General features: G+C 40.1%; 1 protein-coding gene across 7 annotated transcripts in view; it reads left to right on the top strand.

Annotated features, from left to right (window-relative positions):
* The window catches only part of COL4A4 (collagen type IV alpha 4 chain), a 78337-nt gene that overhangs the window by 6706 nt on the left and 53944 nt on the right, over positions 1-17687 (top strand). For 3 of the 7 annotated variants that reach the window (XR_014526931.1, XM_083506284.1, XM_083506285.1), the window contains exons 2-4: positions 2487-2659; positions 3267-3368; positions 10522-10599. Coding sequence is in view for 6 of the 7 variants with exons in the window: in XM_083506284.1 (XP_083362410.1) it covers positions 2600-2659; positions 3267-3368; positions 10522-10599 (240 nt within the window). In the remaining variant the exon portion in view is untranslated. Of the gene's footprint in view, positions 1-2486; positions 2660-3266; positions 3369-8309; positions 8506-10521; positions 10600-17687 lie in introns of those variants that run through there. The other 4 variants (XM_083506288.1, XM_083506287.1, XM_083506289.1 and 1 more) reach the window with 2 other exon arrangements.

Below are 17687 nucleotides of genomic sequence, written 5' to 3'. Positions count from 1 at the left end.
AGCTGCATCTTAGAGCCCCTGCACCACCGTCATATGGGGACTTCTGAGCAGCTCCTGAAGCCAGCCAGAGCCAGCTGCTCCAGGCTGCTGAGACTGTTTTTGCCGGGGACATTAGATGAAATCCAGGGATGAAATTTGTCTGGGGACTTATTTGCAAATCCGTGTACTGTCCCTGGGAAACAGGGATGTCTGGTAACCCTACTTTAACCTTTCCCCTACATTGCAATTCCCAATGAAAAAGAAACCTCCAAATCTGCTGTGAGGTACCAGTGGAGCTGTGGCACTGTGGTCTTAACCACTGAGCCTCTTGGGCTTGCCAGTCAGAAGGTCAGTGGTTCAAATCCCCACAACGGGGTGAGTTGCCGTTGCTCTGTCCCCGCTCCTGCCAACCTAGCATTTCGAAAGCACGCCAGTGCAAGTAAATAAATAGGTATCATTGCAGCAGAAAGGTAAATGACATTTCTGTGCACTCTGGTTTCCATCATGGTGTTCTGTTGCACCAGAAGCAGTTTAGTCCTGCTGGCCACATGAACAGGAAAGCTGTCTGTGGACAAATGCTGGTTCCCTTGGCCTGAAAGCGAGATGAGTGACGCAACCTCATAGTTGCCTTTGACTGGACTTAACCATCCAGGGGTCCTTTACCTCTCTTGAAGCTAACAGCAGCTTCTTAAGGAGAGGGTTTAATGGAATCATGGTTTGGGGTAAAATATTAACTCCCCCTTGCCACCTACCATTCCTCTATTGTTAAAAGCAGGGAAATAGATGTGTAAAATAAAGTCTTATATTTATTATCATATCTGTTTGCTCTGAACTCTAGCTCATGGCTGAGGGGAGATTCAAACAGAGAACTTTTTAATTTGAAGCTCGGGCTCTTAACCCCTATATCAAACCAGACATGTGGCCTTAGCTTGATCCACAACTCAGTTCCAGAAACATGCTTGGATTCTGATAAATATTGGCTAGTTCCACAGAAGAAATACTGGCTAGTTTCCACGTTCCAAAGGGGCTTTCAGCTTGAGGTTTTCAAGCAGGAGCATTTGCTGTACGGCTTGATAAACCTCTTTTGGAACTGAGGTTAGTTTCGAAACCAGTTTGTCACATGACAGTGGAGACTGATGTTTAAAAGAAAGTATGTTAAGAATCCCACAAAGCATGCACAAAGCATAATTAGAGAAGGTTTTAGACACAGGTCATTTTGGAAAAATTAGGAAGCTGCCTTATGCCAGATTTTTTTTTTTTGTCCTGTCTAGGCTAGTATTTCCTACTCTGGCTGGCAGTAGCACACCACCCAGCAAGCATCCCACGATCCTTTTCTTTTTTAGCTAGAGATGCCAAGGATTGAACCTGGTACTTTCTGCATGCAAAACATGCACTCTGCTACTGGACAATGTCCATCCCTATAAAGATGATGACCTACTGGGCCAGATTTAACTAATGTACCCTACTAGCAGAAGCAAGTACTTCCGCTAGCACAGCAGGGCTCCCCCTAATCTCTCCAGCTGTTGCAGAGGATTGAGAGGACCTCCAAAACAGCAAGTGGGGGAAGGAGAGGAGATCATTCAATCAAGTAAGCTGAAATGCTTTTGCTGATGGAACCATTGCCGCAAAACTGTGTTTATTTCCTCCCTTTGTATCAAACCCTTCATAATTGCTTACAAAAATGCATCCCTTTAACCCTCATGAGATTTGTTTCATGGACAAATGTTTTGCAAACACCAAGCAAATCATTCTTTGTGTTTGTTGGTGAACTTGGTCCTTGAAAAACAAATTTATATTAGCCAGATAGTGGGATCAAAATACCTAGAGCAGCTGGACTTCATACACAGGAAACCTACATGGAAAACAAGTGAGCATTTGAGCCATGATAATAGAGAGCGCACTCATCGCAAAGTATTGGAAGACACAAGATCTACCCACTCTGGAAGAATGGCAGATGAAAGTGATGGACTATATGACATTGGCTGAGATGACAGGCAGAATCCGTGATCAGGGAAAAGAGACGGCGGAAGAAGAATGGAGAAAATTTAAAAGTTATCTTAAGGACTACTATAAACTTGATGAATGCTAGAATGTCGAGGTTTTCAGGAAAAAAAGGGATACAGTGATATAAGATTAGATTATAGAAAAGATTAAGATGACAAAGGTTGGAAAGAGATATTTAGAAGTTGCTAAAAAATCGTGGACATTGGGATGCAGGAAGGGGGGGTATGGGGGAGTCCTCGAAAAGAGGTTTATGAAAAAATGTTATGAAACTATACGTGTTTGTATGTCTTTTTGGTTGTTTGTTTGTCTTTTAAAATTTGTAAAACCAATAAAAATTTTATATATATATAAAAAAAAGATAATAGAGAGTGCAATTGATCATTTACATTGGACTTTATCTCTGGCAGGTTTTGTTGATATTTTCCAACATACCTCACCTGAAACATAATTTTTAAAATGTGGCATGTGAAACTGAGTCATCTGTATACTTCTCTTATCATCAGATCAAGAACAGCAGAAGACTGTGGAACACGGTTTTCAGGCCAGTAGGAGCAGCGAGACACAGTCCTGATTATTGAAAATTAAATAGTGACGACTTGAACTCAAATGTCCTGATATGAACTGCATCCACTATGCGTTCTTTAAAACGGATTACATTTATTTTCACAACTGCATGGTAAGCATTATATGCCATCTTTATCAATTCCCTGAAACATTTCTGTTTAGATTTGAAGACGAGGTAACAGTTGTCATTCAGGGCAGAGGAAAATAGTAGAGAGCACTGATGAGAAGATTGTTGTAAGTACTCCAGTGGTAAGTATAAGGCAGGAAAGTCCCCTTTCATGCACAGAACTTTGCTTGTGGTTCTCTGGATCCAAGCATACAGTGTTTCAAATAGAGAACAAAAGGGGGCAGAAACAGTAAATAAATGCTATAGAAGGATAGGAGCATACAGTATTCCTACTTGGGGGATAGAGCAAAAGATAAGGAAAGACAAGGTTTCACTGTAAACTTTTGATTTTGCACATGCAGCTCAGGTAGAGGAAGTTGTTCACAATGGAGTTAATTTGCCCCACCCTTGAGGAGGCAGCAGGGAGGTGGCATTCCCTCCCCCCATTCCAACTCTCTTGGGCCAGCTCTGTGCATGAATGTTATCCAAATCAAATTATGGTATTTATGAAATTATACAGGAGACCGTGAACATCATGGAATAGCCGCCAAATTTTTAACCTGGGGATGCTAAAGAGTTTTAAAAGTGCTTAGTTTTTCTCTCTGCTTTTTAGATTCCTTGGTATTTTAGTCAATTGGGGTTGAATAAATTAACCTCGGTTTTCTTATCCACCAGTTGGCTGATATTTGTTCTTTCACTCCAACCAGTTAAAGGGGTAAGTTATTTGAATCAAAGTTTCCTGCTTCTCTTACTGTTTCCATCTGTTAACAGAATACGTTTCCACAGAGATCTCCTTTCCCAAATGCTTCTTTTTGTATTTGGGAGGTTTATACTATGGGGTAACCAGCCTCGTATAACCAGCATGCATAAAGGCATTAAAATCATAGAGTTTCCTGCCATCCATAGCTACGTCACTTCACTTCACCTGAGAGGAACTAATAGGCAATCAAGTCTTTGTTTGTTTCAGTCTACTATTTCAATCTGGTTACAGATAGGTAGCCATGCTGGTCTGCCATAGTCAAAATAAAAAAATTCCTTCCAGTAGCACCTTAAAGACCAACTAAGTTAGTTCTTGGTATGAGCTTTCGTGTGCATGCACACTTCTTCAGATACACACGTGTTTTTTGTTTCAGACAAGTGGGAAACTTTGGAAGGAGCTTTTAAAGGGGATATCTTTGGAATTCACTTGGAGGGGCACATTTTTAAGGTTTTACAGCGCATATATATATATATATATATATATATATATATATATATATGCTTTCGTAGATTTTCACGGGTACAGGAATGCAGGTTTTGGTGTCTTCGGGTGTCTTCCCGTGTAAGAGTTGGGGTGTCTAGGCGACGTTTCGACGAGGTCTCACTCGTCATCTTCAGGCTGGTGCTTTCGGCTTCTTGTTACTGGAACAGAGCAGGATCTCAGTGTTTGAGTTCCTATAAATACTGTTGAGGGGGTGTGGTGTATAGCCTCCAACGTTCTGGGCAGAGAGGAAGTTCCCAGGTTAGTGTGCCTTTTCTTCTTTTGTTCCTTAATTACTTGAGGGATATCTTGAGTGATTTCTTGAGTGATATTCTGAGTACCACTTAGGTGGGTCATTAGGTGTGGATTAGTTGCTAAAGCTTTCGTGTCTTGACCTCTTGAGCTTGTGAAGAGTTTTTCTGAGAAGATGGCTGTACTGCACTTAGTTGTGCTCTGGCTTGGCTTCGTGTATAGGGGCGAGCTGTGGTTTTGTGCCCTGTGCCAGCCAGATCTGTGTAGGGATTGCAGGGGGGTGCAGCATCCGGAGGTGCCACTATGGTTTGGCTACTGGATGGTGTCTGTAATTTATCTGTGGAGAGGGTCTGGGTTTGGGTCTGGTGTGGTTGATTGGTGATGGCGTTCTGTGTGCCTCTGGTTCTGGTGTCGGTTTTTGTGGGGAGGGCTAATTTCCAGATGTCTGGCAGGCGGGACGTGTCGTCACGCTTGTTCATGTTGTGAGGGTGTTTCTCTATCTCGATGGCTTCCATGATTATTCTCTTGTGGTGATGTTCCATGTTAAAGAGCAATTTGGAATCTGCAAAATTAATTTCGTGTCCTGTTTCTTTCATGTGTTGGAAAAGAGAGGAAGTTTTTTCTTCTTTTTTGACGGCATTCTTGTGTTCTGCGATACGTGCATTTATTCGTCTGTTTGTTTGTCCAATGTACATGGCTGGGCAGACTTTGCAGGGTATTTCATAGACCCCTTGGTTTTCCAACTGGATTTTATCTTTGGGGTTTCTGAGGATATTGGCTATTTTTTGGTTGGTGCAAAAGGCTGTTTTGATATTGTGTTTATGGAGGATTTTGCTAATTTTATCTGTAGTGCCCTTGATATAAGGAAGGAGGGCCATGCCATTGTTTTCTTCTGTGTCTTGGTTTTTGGGGGGTGTTTCTTTTTGGATTAGCTTCGTAACCCTGTTTTGCTGGTATCCATTGGCGATTAACACATTTGAGAGATTCTGTAACTCAGTTGTCAAGTGGTCTTTGTCAGCCAGGCGTTTGGTTCTGGAGATGAGAGTCTTGGCTACGGAGTTTATTTGTGCAGGGTGGTGGTGTGATTGTGCATGTAAGTAGCGGTTGGTGTGTGTTTTTTTCCGGTAGATAGTGTGTCCTAGGGAGCCATCAGGTTTTTTGTAGATTAGGACGTCAAGGAAGGGAAGTTGGTTGTTGGCTTCTATTTCCATAGTGAATTGTATTTTGGGGTGTAGGCTGTTGAGATGTGTGAGGAAGCTATCTAGTTTTTCTTTCCCGTGTGGCCAAATTACAAAGGTGTCGTCAACATATCTGAGCCAAAGTCTGGGTTTGTGTTCTGACTTGTCTAAAGCATTGGTTTCAAAGTGTTCCATGTACAAATTTGCGATGACCGGTGAGAGGGGTGATCCCATAGGTGCTCCTTCTATCTGTTTGTATCTTTGTCCATTGTGGATGAAGTACGTGTTGGTTAGGCAGTGGTTGGTCAGATCCAGGATGTATTCGGGGGGATTGTATTTGTTTTGAATGGCTGTCAAGGCTTCATTAATGGGCACTTGTGTGAAGAGAGATACAACATCGAAGCTCACAAGTAGGTCGTCGGGATGTAGGTTTTGCTTCTTTATTGTTTCTATGAACTGGAAGGAGTTTGTAACGTGTGAAGCGATGGATTCTGCATAGGGCTGAAGTTGCTTAGCGAGAAATTTAGCGAGATTTTGTAGAGGTGAGCCTATGGAGCTGACTATTGGTCTGAGTGGTGTTCCTTCTTTGTGTATCTTGGGGAGACCGTAGAGTTTGGGGCATCTGGATGATTTTTCTCTGGGGATGATTCTTAGCTGGATTTCTTCACTGATAGGAGAGGCTTTTATTTTGGATTTGTAATTTGGCCACACGGGAAAGAAAAACTAGATAGCTTCCTCACACATCTCAACAGCCTACACCCCAAAATACAATTCACTATGGAAATAGAAGCCAACAACCAACTTCCCTTCCTTGACGTCCTAATCTACAAAAAACCTGATGGCTCCCTAGGACACACTATCTACCGGAAAAAAACACACACCAACCGCTACTTACATGCACAATCACACCACCACCCTGCACAAATAAACTCCGTAGCCAAGACTCTCATCTCCAGAACCAAACGCCTGGCTGACAAAGACCACTTGACAACTGAGTTACAGAATCTCTCAAATGTGTTAATCGCCAATGGATACCAGCAAAACAGGGTTACGAAGCTAATCCAAAAAGAAACACCCCCCAAAAACCAAGACACAGAAGAAAACAATGGCATGGCCCTCCTTCCTTATATCAAGGGCACTACAGATAAAATTAGCAAAATCCTCCATAAACACAATATCAAAACAGCCTTTTGCACCAACCAAAAAATAGCCAATATCCTCAGAAACCCCAAAGATAAAATCCAGTTGGAAAACCAAGGGGTCTATGAAATACCCTGCAAAGTCTGCCCAGCCACGTACATTGGACAAACAAACAGACGAATAAATGCACGTATCGCAGAACACAAGAATGCCGTCAAAAAAGAAGAAAAAACTTCCTCTCTTTTCCAACACATGAAAGAAACAGGACACGAAATTAATTTTGCAGATTCCAAATTGCTCTTTAACATGGAACATCACCACAAGAGAATAATCATGGAAGCCATCGAGATAGAGAAACACCCTCACAACATGAACAAGCGTGACGACACGTCCCGCCTGCCAGACATCTGGAAATTAGCCCTCCCCACAAAAACCGACACCAGAACCAGAGGCACACAGAACGCCATCACCAATCAACCACACCAGACCCAAACCCAGACCCTCTCCACAGATAAATTACAGACACCATCCAGTAACCAAACCATAGTGGCACCTCCGGATGCTGCACCCCCCTGCAATCCCTACACAGATCTGGCTGGCACAGGGCACAAAACCACAGCTCGCCCCTATACACGAAGCCAAGCTAGAGCACAACTAAGTGCAGTACAGCCATCTTCTCAGAAAAACTCTTCACAAGCTCAAGAGGTCAAGACACGAAAGCTTTAGCAACTAATCCACACCTAATGACCCACCTAAGTGGTACTCAGAATATCACTCAAGAAATCACTCAAGATATCCCTCAAGTAATTAAGGAACAAAAGAAGAAAAGGCACACTAACCTGGGAACTTCCTCTCTGCCCAGAACGTTGGAGGCTATACACCACACCCCCTCAACAGTATTTATAGGAACTCAAACACTGAGATCCTGCTCTGTTCCAGTAACAAGAAGCCGAAAGCACCAGCCTGAAGATGACGAGTGAGACCTCGTCGAAACGTCGCCTAGACACCCCAACTCTTACACGGGAAGACACCCGAAGACACCAAAACCTGCATATATATATATATATATATATATATATATATATATATATATATATATATATATGTTGGACTAGTCAAAACAAACAAACAAAAACTATTGAATACTTAGTTTCATTTCAGGACACCAACAATAGAATAATCATATAAAAAAACCTCAGTTATTGTAAAATTTAAGGCTGTAGGCATGGATGGATTTGATGTGCCTGCAATTCTATACACACTTACTGGTAAGCTCAGCTAGATTTATTTCTAAGTAGACATTAATAGGATTAATAAGTAGACATTAGTAGGATTTTGTTTTAAAGCTATAATTGCAAAATTAAAAAATGCATACTTAAGAATCAGTTAAGAGACTACTCTTGTGTTAGACTGTTTTAATTTATGCATATCTGTATTCTGTGCCCATAGTATTTCTTTTAACAGTATGCATTATAGAAAACACCTGCTGATTGGGAGCATGCATTACTTTATAGTTTCAGATGTTTAAAGATTCTCAGTTAATTTAAAAACTGAAGACTGTCAGTACATTGGCTATTTCACAGCCTGATGGCTGAGGAAAACCTTCACATCTGACATGGAACCACAGCACATCTCAGGAGATCTTGGAATACTTCTAGGGCAGGCATAGGCAAACTCGGCCCTCCAGATGTTTTGGGACTACAATTCCCATCATCCCTGACCACTGGTCCTGCTAGCTAGGGATCATGGGAGTTGTAGTCCCAAAACATCTGGAGGGCCGAGTTTGCTTATGCCTTTTCTAGGGCACATACTTTGTTCATTCAGGCAGATATTGATTGGTCCAGATTGGGTTCCCCACCCCTGCATTTTACCTTTAGAAAGCCATTTTCGCAGTTGCTAATTGCATGAATGGTGTCACATCTGTTTTGGTTCTTGGTAATGGAAGATTGCTTGCCATTATAGACCTTCTTACAGAGGAACCCATGGTGAACTTAGAACTAACCAGATGGTTCCATGGAATGCAGCTTGAAAGCCACAGAGTGGTAGTTTTCATTGAGAATTGTCAGTTATTTTATGAGAAACTATCATGAATAGTTGTTTTGACTATTCCAGCATTTTAATCTTCAGTACAAGACTGAATGCTGAAAAAACAAATACTTTGCCTAGAATGATAAAGAAATACTTTTGTTTTTTGCGAGGGAAAAAACCAATTTTTAAAAAAATATTGACACAAAAGCATGATTTTAACAAGGGAGACAAAGGAAATACATTTCCATATTCCCACATGAATTCTGTCTCAAGATATAAAACAGGCTGGGAGGGTGAATGACCAGAGAATGCAGTTTTTTGTGCATGCTGAAGGTCAAGAACACAAAATGTTTTGGAAATATTTTAGATAAGGAAAAAAGTGAGTTAGTTCATTTTACCAGAGAACTCTGCGTTCTCCTTGAAAAATGGAATTTTAAACCTACAGTATGTGTTATTAGGGAGAGAAACAAACTCGCAAAAAAGGTATGTGACTAGTGTCATACCAGGGTTGCATCCAGTTGTCTCTTTCCACTCAGGGAAGCCTCTTTGATCCAGCAGAGTTTTCCATGACAGAAAGGGAAGGTGACTTTCACTGATTGCCTTCTGTGTCCTCCTTCCCACAAATCTTTGATAGGTGGTTGGAGAATCCTTTGGAGTAGCATGAAATATGACATTGGGAACTGCAGAGGAAGGAGGGAATTTACAAAAAGCGCCTCCATTCCCCTTCCACTCATGGAAGCCTTAGTCTACCATGACCAGGGCAAGACACATAGATACAACCTACATAGTTCAATCCAATCCAGGTACCAGTGGACTTGGCCGAATCTCTGTGTAGTCGGGAGGTCCCTTGCTACTGTCAACATAAATTAAATTAAAGTTAAAACACAGTATATCATCTACTTTTCAACACTCAGTTATCCTTGTGGCATAGCTGTGCCAGGTATAACAGGGGTATGGAACCCCTTTCTGTTAAAGTGACCTTATTTATTTACAAAAATCTTTCTATACTGCAATTCCTTTGAAATTATCAAAGCAGTTTATAACAATTATAATACAATAAAATTCGCTCAAAATTTAAACGGACCATCAGCTGGCTATCAACGGCTTTTCCTAATTTTCTGCATAAGACTGGCAGTAAAGAAAAGCTTTCAGCAAATGTTTGAAGGTTAATATAGAGGTGGGTGCCTGTTGAATTTCCATTGGAAGAGCACTCCCTGAGGAGTGGGCCAATAGCACGGAAGACTCAGTTTCATGTTGATGCCAAATGAGCCACAACAACTTGGTGGACATCCAGTGATGCTTCCGTATTGGCCCCAAAATAAGCCACTTTTTTCCAAATTCCGACTGTGAAAAGTTTAAGTGTGGCTCATATTCAGAACCGAGCACTGCCGGCTTGGGGAGTTAGTGTCAGGAGGTGGGTGCACAGTGTGCTTAGATCCGGGCGTGGGGTGCCCCTTTGCCCCCCATTTGGGACAGTAGTGCCTGGAGCTGGGTCGCACCCACAAATAAGCCTTGAATTTTAAAGGTGCAGCTTATTTGCAGGTGCGTCTTATATTCAGGCCAATACGGTATATGTGATTCATTTACTATTTGAACAGGTTACAGATGCCTTTGGAAATCCATTGACTGACATTAAACCTTGTTTTGTCAAATGGAATATTTTAATATTATTTGTTTGCCTGCCAGCAGAAAGTTTGAAGCTGGTTCCCCCTGCCCCCGATATGCCTTATTTCTCCCGAATTATATATCGAAATGTTAAATAAAATATAACTATCCCAACCCAGATAAGGTTATATATTGTTTGCTCCTCTTGAGCCAAATGGTAACAATCCTATCTCTACTTACCTGAGATTATAACCCCAAGGCACACAAATGGGACTAATTTCTGAGTTAGATGTACACACAATTTCCCTGTTCATTCCAAGTAATTTTGTTTTGGATTATGCTGCCCATTTAGCTAGATTGGGGCCAACAGGTTTGAAAATAATAAATTGTTAAACATGAGAAGACTAACTTCCATTTCTTTATAGGGTCAGTATGCATATATTAGTCGTTGTGGTGGACAGGATTGCACAGCTTGTCAATGTTTTCCCGAGAAAGGCTCAAGAGTAAGTGTTAAATTCACTTTATTTGTTTACCCCTCTTTCCTCCATTAACATGTATTCTAAAGTAGTTTACAAGTTTAAAAAATACAATAACACTTTAAAAGAAAGGGGGGACCACAGAACTACTGTTCTGTAGCAATAGTAAAAGCAGTTGGTCTAAAAGTATACCTTTGAAATTTCAAAGAGATGTAAATATTTTTAGCTTCATATCCATTTGCGACCCTTGATGATTTTTTTCAGCCTGATATACATTTGCAATTCACCTAACTTCATGTTTTGATATTAAGGAAGATACTACAGATAGGCTGGGGAGGAAAATCTGTGTTTCCAAAATAATATATAGCCAACATTTCATTTTCACTTCAAACTATTTAGCTTTAAATTTCTCTGTATGATGATAATAGATTTATTCCCACTGAATATTATATGCAAGAACAGGGTTTAACACATTAGTCAATGAACTTTACACACAGTCCTTTACCCTGTGCCCTCTGTTTATTTGGGGAAGAATCAACCATATGGCAGTGGGAAATAGAAAATGCCATTTGACCACAGTTGAATGAGCTGGAATTTTAATTGCTGAAAAATGCAGCCATTAAAATGTTAAACCAAGATCAAATAAAATGGAAGCACATGAGTAAACAGTACTTTGAAACTTGGCTTCCACTTGCTGTTAGCAGAATGCATAAAATCACCAACGTGCATAACTGCAGTTGTCTTTGAACAAAAGCCAGTTTGGATTACCTATTCTCTCTGTTTTATGAGGGAATCCAAAATATCTTGTTGAATAGCACAGGAAAGATTATGGAGACTCTTGGCCATTATCTTGTATATTGTTAGGGCAGCTTAAGTCCCATTATATTCCAAATACTATTTTATTTTATTTGAAAAAATGGCAATTCAAGCTCTGTTCAAATGACACAGGGCCAGATTACCAAAATTTAGGGAGGAGATTAGGAGCACCCCTCCACCTACTTCCTGTCCTAGTCACATGAATTATATCCTCTCTTTCCCAATTGGCCATTGTTATTGTTTATTGTGATGTTTGAACCAGCATAACCATAATATTTCAGATATTTCAGAATAAACTGTAACCTATTCTTGTTTCCAGCCAGCCCTTCCAATTCTACAATTCTGTGATTTCCTTTTCCTTACAAAGATGGTTTACTTTTCTGTAAAGCTTGTTCTTGCTTTTCCTTCTCCAAACATGCAGTTTGTTTCCTTAAATGCAGAAGCCAAAGAGTATAAGCAGATTACCTTATTAAAATTGATCTCAATTAATAAGAATATTGTTGTTAATAATAAACACCACAAGATGTTCTGCTCTGACCTCTGAAGTTAGATCCCATTCACTACTTTAAGCTTCCTTGACAGAATTAAGCAGATCATACAAACAAGGTTGCATTCATGGCATGACCTAATTTGGCGTTTCCTAAGAGATTGTGTCACATGCTCAGAGCAGAGCCAGTTGTAAGTATGGCTCCTCTTATGTTCATTTCTTCTGTAGCGAAAATGAATGACCAACATTTTATCCCCATAAGGTTGTCATTTGTTTCTGAGTTCTGAAAGTAAATTGGGGGGGGGGGGAATCTACTTAAACAGAATATTTCAATCCGAATTTTTCAGGGATCTGTCATTGCACATTGTGGCCCAATAAGTATGTAATGGTTTCTCATTATGTGTGTGATCCATGTGAGTCTAAAGTTCTCAAATTCCGTCCTTCCCTTTCTCCACACACAAGGGGAAGAAACTGTGTAACAAGTCACAGTTTGCTGTTTCGCCCTGGAAACTGGTTTGAACAAACCATAAAGTTAACAAACCAAAGAATCAGACCAAGGTCAGATCAGACCTTGTTAGCCAAATCAAATCTCCCTACTTCATTCTTCTAATAAGAAAAAGATAGAAAAGGTTATATTTATTATGAATGGAGTTGATACTATTAACTGTTCAGAAACTGGAAAAAGGAAATTGTCTTCTAAATGTGGTGCAGCATTCAAAAGACTGTTCTCCAGAAAGATTAAACATGGCACCTAATGAGATTCAGAAAAATCCAAGAGGACAGGCCCATGGATTGTTATTACCCATTGATAAGGAGCCATATTTAGAGGCACTACACTGATATTCAGTTGCTAGGGGACAACAGTGGGGGGACGACTATTGTTTACATAACCTGCTGGTGGACTTCTTGCAGACATATGGTTGGCCACTCTGGAAAACAGAATACCTGACTGGATGGACACATTGGCCTGATTCAACAGGCTATCATCATCATCATAAATCTTGATGCCATCATACATAGGAAAATAAGCAAACACTCTCCCTTCAGAAGTCAAGGAGATAAAGAACCACATAACTTTTAGAAGGCATCTGTATTGGGAAGTTGTTTGGTGTTTTATTATGTTTCAATATATGTTGTAAGTCACCCAGAGTGGCTGGGGAAACCCAGAATGAGGGGTGGGGTAGTAGTAGTAGTAGTAGTAGTAGTACTAGTAATAATAATAATAATAATAATAATAATAATAATAATAATAATAATAATAATATCACTGGTAGGGGAGTGAGGTCACAAATGAACAGAATGTGTGGGGAACATCATTCACATTCTCTCACAGATGAGGAAATTAAACTTCTCGAAGAACAAATTACTCCCAAGGAAATAGATAAAGTACAAAAGACCTCTACCCTAAGAAATTCCGCCGTCCAAATGGCTTCACCGCTCTCTACTATAAACATTACAAAGATATTTTGATCTCGTATATGCCCAGATTTTTCTATGATATCTGAAAAGGGAATACCTTATCAAGAACCTGGCTGGAATCTAAAATTGTCACAATACCCAAGCCATTTATGGATCCATTACAAGTAGAAATAAAAAAATTCCTTCCAGTAGCACCTTAAAGACCAACTAAGTTAGTTCTTGGTATGAGCTTTCGTGTGCATGCACACTTCTTCAGATACACTGAAACGGAAGTTGCCAGATCCTTCTATATAGTGAGAAGTAGAGTCATACTGCCCAATTTCATTGACTAATCAGTATTATAAGATACTTGCATTGATCTTAGCTAATTGAATAAACTTACTACCCCCGATCAATCTGGCTCTGTCCCGTGGCATAACATAGCAGACCACATAATAAAGGTATTAAACCTTATCACTCTTTCCAGACAATCAAAGTCGTCGCTTTCAATCATGGCTCTAGATATTTGAAAGGTCTTTGACTGCTTGGAATGGAATTTTCTGGTGCTGGTCTTCAAACAATATAAAATCTGGCCCTAACTTCCTCCCACGATTTTCCAAGTATATTCTATATCCCAAACTATAGTTAGTCAATGACTTAGATATTACTCCTTTTAAAATATACAGGGGAACAAATCAGGAGTGTCCCCGCTCCCTTTTCCTTCTTATCTTAGTTTGATAGCTAGAGGCTCTAGGGCTAAGATCTGGCCCAGAAGTTTCTGGTGTACTCTTCAGAGATAAAACATACACTCTGAGTGTTTATGCAGATGATATAATGGTTACCACAAGAACCTCTTTGCAACAGTAAGAGCTTTGCAAAAGGAATGGACACATTTTGGCAAATTCTGAGGACTGTGTAAATTTTCAGAAATCTGAAGCTGTGTGCTTTAATGTTCCCCCTAAAATAAAAAAAGAACTAGCTACCCTATTAAAAACTGTCATACAAAATTGAAATACTTGGGTATCTTTATTACTGGAAGCTTAAACAGAATGCATAAGGATAACTACAAGCCTCTTTGGCAAGGCTTTAACAGAGAGCTGTGCACATGGAAATGGAAGAGCTAGGGTATCTAGAACCTGTGGGGAAGAAATATGCAAGGAAACATGCAGGGGGAAATTCAGAAGCATCCATGAACACTACCCTTTCAAAGCAGTCGTGTTGTTGTCATGCCTCTGAGGCCCTGCACTTCTCAGCAAGGAGCCTACGAGGTGCAGTCAGAGCCAGGGTGTCTCAGAGGGCTCACAACAAGTTGCCTGCTTCCTTGGCACTGTCCGGGGTACTGAAAGATTTGTTGGCAACCACTCTGATTTTCTAGAATTGTGATCCTGCTAATAATCCCTTCCTCCTTAGCCACACCCTCTGCTCTAGACCTGCATCTTCCCAACCCACTGCTAGCTCTGCTTTTACCAGGACTGGACACATGTTAAACATCATGCACACGGAAAAAGTTTTAAATTCTGTTTCTTCATTTAATTACATGTAGTAGGCTAAATTATCTTTCCTTCTTCTTAGTGTAGTGTGAAGTAATAGTGACACCCACTGGCAAGAAGGATACTCTGGTAAACTTCAATGGAGAACAAATGCAGCTAAGACATACATTTGTGTAACACATATAATACTTAGCACAACTGTTAGCAATGCAGGACAGTACACTGTTGTACTATGAAGCTGGACCTTGTGATAGTAATCACTGTAAATTGGATGCTAGGAGGTACTGCACTTATTCCATTACATCTGGGGAAATGAAAAAGACTATTCTCAAGTGTTGGTGCAAAATATCCTGCTCAGTATTTCCATATGCTGAATTACTCTTTTTTTTTTTAACAACTTCACTTTCAATATTGGCTTATAGCATTTCAGTTTTAGTGTGCTTTCAACTGCTCCTCAGAATTTTGTTTGTTTATTTATTCGTTTGTCCAAGTCCTCAGTAATGCAAAGAAATATTTTAAGAAAAACAACAACACCTCACTCTTCCTTTTAGGGTTCTAATGTATTGTCAAATTCCTGAGCCACTCTCTATTGTGTTAAAAACATGTTGCAGAATGCACTCACAATTAAACATTGGTCTAGAAGGTTCTAAATCTTCTCCCAGCATTTGGCTGGTAACAGCTCTGCCCTAAGTGCATCTATAGTCATATAGGCTGGATGAAGACTAATTCAGTTCAATATATAAAGAAACTCCGCCTACACTTCATCTCATGCAAGCTCAGGTATTGCACACATCTTCCTTCTAAAGCATGCAAGTTTCTCTGAGATGAGCCTTATGGCTTTGGGACTGCCCAGTTCCTGGGAGCCTGAAAGGGCAGCCTTTGGGCAATTATGCATAGTTCTGTCTGAATTGTAATTAGTTGAGATATTTGGCTAGAAAGCAGATAAACTCTTTTGATTTTCCTTCCATTTACTTAGCTAGTTGACAAATGGCCTCCCCTCATCTAACTTGTGCAAATTTAAACAGGAAAAGGGGGACCCATGGAAATTCAACTCATCTCTTTTTATTGTAGAGCAGGTCACTATAGCAACTTCTCACGCTCCTGGTTCAACTCTTGACTACAAACTAGTAGTTCAGAAAGCAATCCCATTAAAAGGTAATTACGCAAAGCAAGTACCCAACTGTCTCATGTAAAGTATCAGGATAGGCATGCCCTTAATAAGATAAGAGGTCTTACCAGATCCTCAGTATATTCTTATTTAAACTGTCTGAAAAGACTTCAAAATGAGCATTGGTATCTTGCTGACCTTATAATAATCCTCTTGAGCAAATACTCCAAAGAGTCTTGGTGTTCCAGTGACTCATGGCAATATGCAATACTGTTATGCCTGGCATCTGCTAAAAAGGCAACTGGGCAGACCCACCAAGTTGTGCTCCAGCCTGGCATAATCCTTAACCCATTCTTCCCTCTGCCAGCAAAGAAGATGGATTAAAGAGTCTGGAAGTCACCAAACTGCGGTCATATTTGTAAGGTAGTAACCAGGGCCCACCATAATGTGGATCTAGTACTGGAGATCTTGAACAAAAAGGAGGCTGTAATATTTAATATTAATTGTTGAAATTCGAGAAACCTCAATTCCAGTAGAAGAACTTTGGTACCTCGGGTTACAGACGCTTCAGGTTACAGACGCTTCAGGTTACAGACTCGGCTAACCCAGAAATAGTACCTTGGGTTAAGAACTTTGCTTCAGGATGAGAACAGAAATCGTGCTCCGGCAGTGCGGTGGCAGCAGGAGGCCCCATTAGCTAAAGTGGTACCTCAGGTTAAGAACAGTTTCAGGTTAAGAACGGACATCCGGAATGAATTAAGTTCTTAACCCGAGGTACCACTGTATGCGTTATGAAAGGTCTTCATTTCTGATTGAAATACGTAGCAAAACTTCCTATATGGGACAACAGAATCATAGAGTTTTGTCATAATTGCAGTACTAGAAAATAAGCAGTTGACATTTATTTTGCCTGCAATGTTGATTATTTTTTTTTTTAAAGTTGTTTTTAATGTTTTAAAAAAAATAAAAATAAGAACCCTCACTTTTAAACTGAGATATTTTGTTTGGTTGAGACTCAACTTCCTACAGTCAGTCAGGTTCGGGATGTACTAAAATAACACTGCCTGGCCATGGCATTGGGAGAATTCCTGACCTAGGACAATTAACAACTTAATGGAATTTATTTGGATCAGCTAGCAGATGCCAGGCATAGCATTCTGTCTGTTTTAACTGAACTAATTTGTCATTTCCCCGTTAAGCATGGCTTCCTTCATCTGCTTTATTTTGACAGCTGCCCTGAGACTCAATGCTGCAGCAGTCGTATTAGATGGGCACAGATAATGGTTGTTATGGGCGGTATCAACTTGGTCTTAACAAAAGCTTCCACTCATAATCGGTCTTTTAGCTGAAAGAAAGACTAGCAATGCCCTGGCTTTGCATGGTGGGCCAAAGTTGAATCACTCAGCTGTCAAACTCATTGTGAATTCTGGATTAGTTGGTGTGTTTCTGGTGACAAGCTAAATTAGGGATAGCCAACTAGCAGCCTACAGGATGAACCAACTTCTGAAACCCTCCTAAGCCATATTAATAGTGCTGAAGAGCTGTTCGAAATTCTATTAAAATTGTAATTTAGGTCAGTATGGTAAAAATGTTTGTCCATAGGTAAGACACCTTAAAAAACAAATAATCCACCTTTTGAAAGTTTTTACTTCCTTATGAGTGATCACCCCTCCTTTAAAAAGAAACAACTTATATAAGAACTAAGAAAACAGATCTGAACAAAGACAAAATAATATAGATTGAACAAAAGCAAAATACCTTAACTGTTAAAGGTCAGGGTGAAGAGGTGTCTATTCAGCATACAGCAGAAGCTATA

The sequence above is a fragment of the Podarcis liolepis genome (assembly GCF_965112155.1).
Source record: "Podarcis liolepis genome assembly, chromosome: 5".
Taxonomy (NCBI): domain Eukaryota; kingdom Metazoa; phylum Chordata; class Lepidosauria; order Squamata; family Lacertidae; genus Podarcis; species Podarcis liolepis.
Note: the sequence above shows the minus strand (reverse complement) of the source record. Positions and strands in the feature narration are given on the sequence as shown.